Genomic DNA, 8,600 nt, shown 5'->3' on the forward strand with positions numbered 1-8,600 from the left:
ATGGCGGCCGGCCGGGGGGGCCCGGGGGCCCCCGGCGGCCGGAAGCCGTTCTCCGGCGGGTGATCCTGAGCCTCCGGCCGGCCGCCTGCCATCACGGCCCGGCCACAAAGAAGAGAGAGAAGCTGGGGGGGCGGGGAGGGGGCGCAGCTAGAAGCCAAACCCGGCTACAGTGTGACACAAAGAAACCCAAGAGCGCAGATAAATCCTGAAGCACGATCCAAGACTGGGGAAGAAGGTGGCACCGGAATCACCGAGCAGGCACCGTCATGGTGAGGGGGGGTCCAGCAGACCAGATGATGTCCAGGAGGAGAAGCTGTGTCAGGAGGAGGAGGCGCAGTGGAGGTATGGGGTGACGATCCCTGAGTGGAGTGGACTCAGACAGGCAGACACGCTCATAAACACGGTCTTCATCGTGGTCCACTGTGAGATCCATCCATGTGGAGGAGGTGAAGAGGAGGAGAGAAGGAGGCGGTGAAGGTGGTCATCCAAGACTGGACCTTCATCCACCAGGGTGCTCCACAGGTCTGACACCTGTCCGGACGGTGACCTCAGCACCTCCTGCAGGTGCACGTCCTTCACCTCCTGTGGTCCACTGTGTCCGAGCTCTTCATCATCATTTGTCTGTCCACTGGAGAGGAGTGACGGAGGAGTTACAAGTGACAAGGACGTGCAGTCGTCCTTTGGTCAATGGGAAGGGAGATGGAGAGATGAGGGAGAGAGTGTAGGGAGGAGATGGGTGGAGGGGAGGGTACGGGGCTGAAACCACGCCCTTCTGGAGTGGCACTAGGAGCAGCCATTGGTGATCATCCAAATCCGCGACTGCGCCACCGACGCACATCTGCAGGAAACACAAGCTGCTCTTTGTGCAAAGACCCAGAAGAGTCGGAGAATAAAATGGAATAGAATTTAATCCAGTTTTCACTTCAGGCTTTATTTGTTTCTGTGAAATCATCTGATCTTCTCTCTTGTTTCTTGTCGTGTGCATAAATATATTTTATCCATATTTTCATATGGTCTTTTTCCGCCTAAAAGGTAACATAAAATCCGGAATCAAGTTTCTTGTACGGGCGTTCATACTTGGCCAATCAACTAATATTGATTCTGTTGCATTCGTATCGCCTTCTATTAAATTTCCTTCTTATTTTTCCCAACTTGTGATTATGTTATTATGCAAATAATCATGTTAATGGAAACATTTCCCTTTCTGGATATTACCTCATATAATGTCATGTCAACTGCTATCGTATCGTATCGTATCAAGTCGTATCGAAATGAAGTCATTTTATATCGTTTTTCTTGGTGAAATAACTGATTTTTGCTCCTGCCTTCCATTACAATCACCGCGGCCACTGTTTCTTCCTCCTGTTATTTTTCTCATAATATGAAACCTCTAATAGGCAGAGTGACAGGCAGCCATTTGCAGACAATAGGATTTTAACAGGGTTGATTTGACGGCTGAGGGCCACTAGAGGGCGACAAATTATCATAATATTCGTCCTTGAATCTTTCAAAATGTCTCATTTTTTGAATCAGTTTGGGGTTTGCTTAAAATCCAGACTAAAGATCATCTCAGTTTAGTTTAGCTCAAGTTTAAACCAGTTATTTTTAAACTGTGCTTGAGCTGAAGACAAACGGCTGCCGTTGCCGCCGCTGCCACGTTGTCACAGCTGAGTGACCTTGAGGGAATCCACGCAGTGACAGATGATTTCTCACTGCCTGTGTCTCCTGATGACATGGAGCTGGTGTCGAGGGTGCGGCTGACACTGTAGCAGTTAAGTGACAGCTTGTGCTCAGCTTTCACTCATCTCACACCTCGTAATGCACCTCACCCTCCTCCCATCTTCTGCTCCTCCTCAGATATTCTCTCAAGATAGGACAGGAGTAAACAGGACTCTTAGGATTATATGTTACTGTATATATAGAATAAAGAAATCCTTCAGTGTCTTTTGTCGTCTCTTTCTGCGTTGTTTTTGCTTAAATACAGCAGAGCAGAGTGTTTGTTGTCGCTGGATTAAAAACAGTGTTGTCCAATCAGTGGCTCACCTGCCGTCACTGCTGGGTGATGATGATGATTTATCTGTTAATCAAGAGAGTCAAAAACTAGTTGCAGACATTTCACATGATTCTTATTATTTCTTTGCAGACGAAACTCAAACTGAAAAACGAAGGGTCTCAATTTGTGTTCCAGTGCCATCTGCTGGTCATTTTCTGCAGTCAGGTATGTGTAGTTTAATTGTTGGTTTTGTTTTGTTTAGTGTTTAGTTGTGGTCCAGAAATATCTTTTGATGGTTGAAAAAACTCATCCAATAAAACGTGGCACAGCTGCTCAGGACTTGTGAGACCTGTCTTGACATGTTTTTTCTTTGTCATTTAAATCAGACACTTTTCGAATCAAGGACTTTTTGAAAATATGACAACTTTTTTCGCAATTTTTTTACTCACCCTTGTCGCCCTGTTACTAGCAAATGCACGCCAAAACGGGTGTCGTTAGTGTAAACGGAGCAGTAACAGCAGCTCATTACAAACATAAACACCACCGCGTTCCTTTAAATACAGATACATTAGGTCACAAAGTGTCGCCATTGTAGGACGTGGAGTGAATGAATTCCTCTGTGTGGACTGGGCCGCGTCATGTGTCTCAGCGTATCTGGTGACCCAGTTTGGTTCAGGTGTATGGTGACATGTCTCTGATGTCCTCCCCCCCCCTCCCTCCCATCATTTACCCCCTCCCTGGCTGTGTTCCCAACCCCCCTGGGGCATATCCATGTCACTCTGCACAGCTACTCCACTGTCACTGGATCAGTGAGCCTGCGCTGCTGCTCCACCTCCGCCCACTCACCTGTCTCCTCCTATACTGATCCTATACTTTGACTGCACACCTCGTCAAATCTCTGCTGTAATTGGCCTGTGTTCCTATTTATATCAGCTCTGTATGCTGTGACGCGACGTGCGCTGCACAGAGTTTGTGCGCGGAGCAGGACGATGCAGGCGGCCATGTTGAAGCTGCTCAAAAACACAGGTGTTCTCGCTCTCCTTTAATGCAAACTCCTTCAGGCAACGACTCACTCTCCTGTCTTTGTTTTACGTTCACTCTCTAACTCTCTCTCTCTCTCTCTCTCTCTCTCTCTCCCTCTCTCCTTCACACACACAAACACACATGTACATACAGTTTGGTTTTCATGAGTAGTGAGTGCTTCACGTTGACATACTCTGAACCCCACTCCCCAAACTTTGACCTTGACTAACCCTCGTTCTAATCACAACTCCAAACTGAAGCTTAAATCTCAAAATAAATTCTAAAAAATGTCCCAGCAAGAATAGTTAAACCTAGACCACACACACACACACACACTCACACACATCTTTGTGCCTCTTCTTTCTGCACACTCCCTTCCATTCAGTTATCATTATTAATAATTTATTGCCGCTACATCCTTCACAAAGGTTTCTCTGTGTGTTTGTGTGTGAGAGAGAGAGAGAGCGAGAGACAGTTTGGTTTGTGGTTGTAACTCCTCCCTCTTATATTAACAGTTTTATTCTTCATTTACTCACTGACACAGTACTGCACTGCTATGTTTTCAGGATCATTAGAAACCATTCCAAACCCACTTCCCATTAGGGATATGTGGTTTCTCTCAGAATCAAACCCTGGACTCTCTGCTTGTAAGGCAGGCCTGCTAACCACTACACTGACTTTAACTTAGCTGCTGCATTAGTGCCTCTGCACTGTACAACACAGTTTTCAACGATCCATGTGTAAATATTTTCTCTGCATACAGAGCAAATACAAAGGCCATGAGCAAACTCACTCCAGGGAACTTTCTCTCATGGGTTTCTGTCAAAACCTGTCCGTGCCAGAGAGTGTTTAAAGTATTAGCATCTATTTAACAACTGTATTTATTTTATATTTATTTTTTACTTATGTGATTCCCAAATATCATCAGCTTTGATTATGAGGCATGTGATTCAAACCCATGTTTCCACCACATGTAATATTTTGACAGCACACCAGTGTCTGAATAAAGCTGAGAATCATCTTCACTGAGACGTTGACGTCGATGTCACTGCTGCAGGCATGGACTGGAGCAGGAGAGACAGAAAAATAGTGGAACTTAACGTTCTCTTTAAAATCGAAACGCTGTGTGTGACATTTCCATTAGATGGATGTTCATCTTGACATGATATTAGCCTGGAGCGTGTTGAGCAGAGATGACACCTCAGAGCCCCACCCATCACTGCGTGCTCAACCTGTTCTCTTCTGCTCTGTTTGGGAACTCGTACATCAGCAAGACATTAAAATGCACAGAGGTGTCTTCACTTGGCAGCGTGTGACCTTCAGGACAGGAGGAGTTATTGACGGATTTTGAGTACACACTGGCCGGCCAAGTGGCCAGTAAACCAAGACGTCAGGTCTCTACGTAGTCCAAGTGACATTCAAGTGTTAAAACAGAACGTGGGAAGAACTGACACTGACAGCGTTTTCCAGTGTTGCTGTAAAGAAAGGAACTCTTTCCAGTTCCGTTCTGGAAAGAAATTTCATTTAATTTTGTTGTATATTGACAGTTAACCAGGTCACTAAGACCAAAGTTTGACTTTTAATCAGAGGAGATGATTGGTGATGTGCAGTGGTTCTGGAAAGAAATTTCATTTAATGAGGTTCACAGACCTTTTCAGTTGGTGATGGGATTTTACAAAGTTCTGACAAAGAGAGGATCAGTGGAAACAAAATCCATATATTTTCCTGAAAATACTTGAAGGTCATAAGACATTTGGTGGAATCCCTTCTTGTAGCTAAGATTCAAACCAACATTTCAGTTGTTTTGTTAATCGATTTTTTTACCAACACATTTAACTGTAGTTTACACTGAAGAGTCAGACGTTATCGCGCTTCCTTTGTTGTTGACGTCCTAATTTCCCGTAACCTCCTTGAATGCTGAGAACAATAACAGATGAGCAGCCTCGCCCTCAACATCCACGGTTATCTTCACTAACATCTTTAATCCCTAAACGTCTGAGAACTGAACCCATGACTAACCCAAACACATTGGCACACATGCCTGCAGAGTGACACATCTCCACTCTGTACGGGAAGTGTAACCAAACACCTCACAAGACGCGATGGCCCCTTCAGAAACGAGAGCGAGACTTGAAAGGCTCCTGTACCGTTGAGGCAAAGGACCATGAGCTGCCTGAACTTGTCACTCAGCGTCCACAGACGGAGACACTCCACAGACTGTAGGGGATTTCACTCCATCAGCAGATTAATATTAAACCACATTCCCCATCCTGCTGTTTGGGCGTGTCTGTGGGTGTGGTGTTCAAAGTCACCCAAAAACTTCACACACCTGTGGAAAACAGCCAGAGATGGAGATGATTAGGTATTAACGACTCAAGGCTGACAAAGTTTTGTTTTTTGTTATTTGGTGAGAGAGGTTCCCGGAAGAAAAAAAAAGAATTCCCCACCAGAATGTCTTTGTGGCCACAGCTTGGGTTAATTAGGGTCACTGTGCAAAGTATATGACATGAGACAAATGTACATGTGCACCAAAGGCTTTACAACCAAATTGATCACATGATTCTGGAACAGAAAGACCTTCAGGAGACCTGGTATCGTCATGACCCAGTCAGAATAGTCAGATTAGAATCGTTCAATTTTCCAGCAGCGGTCGTTGGTGGTTTTGGTCTTCGATGGTGTTTGATGGCGAAAGAAATGCAAACCAAAAACCTTCGTCTAAAAGAAGCTCTGTGTTTCACAGAGTCTGGATGATTCTGGATGTTTTGTCTGCAGGAAAAAAAAAAGATCAAAATTCGGCAAAAATCAGCAGTGTGTTTGTTTGAATTCAGCTGTTATGGTAACTGTGAGTCAGTCCAGGTGCTGGACTATCCCCCGTCTGACGAGTTCTACAGATATATTTTAGTTTTCTGTGAAAATGTTCCATGTCCATGTACTGAATTTCCACAACAACATTTAGTCTCCAACACTTCAGGTCAGCGTCAGGTAATGCATGCTAACATGAAACATACTGAAATTCCAGCAGGTTCACCTACAGGCTAGTGAAGGTATAACAGTATAAACGCAATGGTTCCTGCAGTTTATGATTCATTAGTTGGGTGGTGGGATGCTGTTAGGGGGTGTAATAATCTGGCGATACATATCATGATACATGGGACATCATTACGATATACTGGATACTATAGGCATGACAATATATATATATATATATGTATATATAATCATAGGAAAACAATTGCATCATTGTGACCAGGGTTACAGATATTAGTGAACTGACGGTACATTGCTTTTTAGGGTCATATTTGAACCTTTTGCCAAAAATCTGACATCAACATCATCCATATATTTTCAGACATAATTTGGGATTCTTTATTTTTTATAACTAAATATGTTGTGTTTTGAAAATTGAAACCAATTTTTATCTTAAAGCTGTTTGTCTGGAGATTACTACTCCTCCATATTCTCATTTCCTTCATTTAAAGAAATGTCTTTTCACAAACAGAAAGGAGGCCTCACAAAGCAAGCTGTGTCCTGTCCTGTAGTGATGTGGAATGAAACAGATGGGCGAGGGTGGAACACCAAGACTACGCCCCAGGTACACGCCCTGAAAAGACAAAACTCGCTCAACCACAGGTGAAAGAGTAAATGTGATTAGTTCACTCTCAGCACTCTCTCTCTCCCTCTCTCCTTCAGAGCCAAAGTTTGTGCATGATACTTGAAAAATGTTTGTGTAATGTTTCTTTGTGAAGTGAGTGCAGGATTGGAGTTCAGTGCCTGCTCACAGCGAGTGGCACGGCACCCTGCATTGTTGTAAAATGGCCTTAAAAAATGTGGTTCTGGCCAAAGGTGCACGAATATCTGTGCAGGTTTATTGGCAGCCCAGGGTGTGTTCTCCTAATTTGCCAAAAGGAATGCCATGGTGGTGAGGTGGGACTTTTGTTCCCTGAGAAAATGTTCGTGCAGTTAATACCAGAGTGAATCACTGGTAAAGAAAGTCAAGAACACATGATCTCTGAGACAAAGTGCAGAATCCTCTGGTGCAGCTGTAGGACCATCGACCGATACCAAAATATGAGAATTCTTCTGCCCCCCCCCAGCTCCTCCCCCAGCTCCTCCCCAACCTCACCGAGTCTGTAATTACAGATTATTCACTTAATGGAAAACAACACATTGCAGTAAATCTTGTATGACAAATAAAATGCTTCATAATCTTCTCCCTCAGAATGCTCTCTTGCATTTTCCCTTGTGTCTGCTCATAACCCCAAATACACACAAACTGGTTTTGGTGTTTTGTGAGCACCTCACAATTCATTCTATTCATTTCATAGGTCCTTACTGAAAATCTACTATCACAACACACTTTCCTCTAATGCTAATCCCAAACTGTAATCGGACTCTAATTCTAACTCCAAAAAATGTTTTGAACCTCATAATGCCCTGGAGTAATGTGGACCTGGAAATGTCCCCAAAATAAACATGTCCCCACAAGTATACCTATACCAGGACTCCACACACATACACACAGGGACATGCTACATTTCTCAGTTGCTGCACACTTGGTTGTGTGACAGGGCGGTGCAGATAGACCTTGCGTGAAATGCAGCTCTTAGCAAACACATGTTATAATTTATTTTTATTGCAGTGATTTATGTTTTTTGGGATCGCCCCTGGGGTAAAGACAGCAGCCGGGGGTAGGAAAGAACTGCCCTTCTGTTCAGATGCTTCAGTGTAGAAACATGCTTGTAAAGTGTACCACAGTCGGTTTGGGGGCAAGGCTAAACACGCAGTGGATTCATAGTTGGAATTTAATTAGTATAGTGGAATTTCATTAGTGTCGTCTCTTCTTTTACTCCTGTTGTTTCACATGTGCTGCTGTTTTGGCAGCGAACGTTGCTGACGCAATACCTCAGGACAGAAAACCCAACACAAAATGTCAAACGATACGATAGACTCCCACGTGTCTCTCTAAGAACCAGGCGTGCTGTGGGCCAGATGTACTAGAGAATGAACATTAAGTGCTAATAGTTTTTTTTATTTCAGAAATGGAAAGTGCGATCTGATTGTGCAATTGCAGCAATTTGGTAACTGTCATTCAAAGCAGAGTGATGCAGCAGAGCATGACGGTCGTGCAGGTGTTCAAACCAACCTGTCATTTTGAGATGTTGGTATTCAACAAGAAAAACACAAGATCAATCAGGTTCATGTAGGAATGCAGATGTTTTACATAAGAAATGGATGAGGCGCCACTGAGCGTGCTCTGCTGCCCAGTCTCATTAAGGTCATCACTGCCTAATAAGGATTTGTCTTGTGTGAGTGAATGGAAACCACTGCTGAATGTGTATGACCTACAGGCAGTTTTTTTAAATTAAAAACTATATTGTTACTGTGACAAACAGCACCACGGAGCTTTAGATTAGGTTAGGACATCCTGGTGGTCGTCAGTGTGGACTACAGCAACAGAATTTCCTGCATTCTCACCCTAGTTAGGAAGCCAGGCTTTCCTAACTACTGGTCTCCTTTCAAGATGTAGCTTGATTGTTTTCTTGTAAGTCGCTTTGGATAAAAGCGTCTGCTAAATGCATAATAT

The 8,600-nt window shown here is 43.9% G+C and overlaps 1 protein-coding gene and 1 long non-coding RNA gene across 2 annotated transcripts in view; one reads left to right on the top strand and one right to left on the bottom strand.

Moving 5' to 3' along the window:
* slc22a23 (solute carrier family 22 member 23) overlaps nt 1–1,965 on the bottom strand; it is an 18,185-nt gene extending 16,220 nt beyond the window's left edge. The window contains exon 1 of the mRNA XM_008338508.3: nt 35–1,965. Coding sequence (XP_008336730.2) covers nt 35–92 — 58 coding nt within the window. The 5' untranslated portion in view covers nt 93–1,965. The remainder of the gene's footprint in view (nt 1–34) is intronic.
* The window catches only part of LOC112486493 (uncharacterized), a 17,042-nt gene extending 8,880 nt beyond the window's left edge, over nt 1–8,162 (top strand). Inside the window, exons 3-4 of the long non-coding RNA XR_003048952.1 lie at nt 2,144–2,218; nt 6,516–8,162. This is a non-coding gene — a long non-coding RNA (uncharacterized LOC112486493). The remainder of the gene's footprint in view (nt 1–2,143; nt 2,219–6,515) is intronic.
* Nucleotides 8,163–8,600: the final 438 nt, after the last annotated feature.

The sequence above is a fragment of the Cynoglossus semilaevis genome, chromosome 2 (genome assembly GCF_000523025.1).
Source record: "Cynoglossus semilaevis isolate Cse_v1.0 chromosome 2, Cse_v1.0, whole genome shotgun sequence".
In the NCBI taxonomy this organism is placed as follows: domain Eukaryota; kingdom Metazoa; phylum Chordata; class Actinopteri; order Pleuronectiformes; family Cynoglossidae; genus Cynoglossus; species Cynoglossus semilaevis.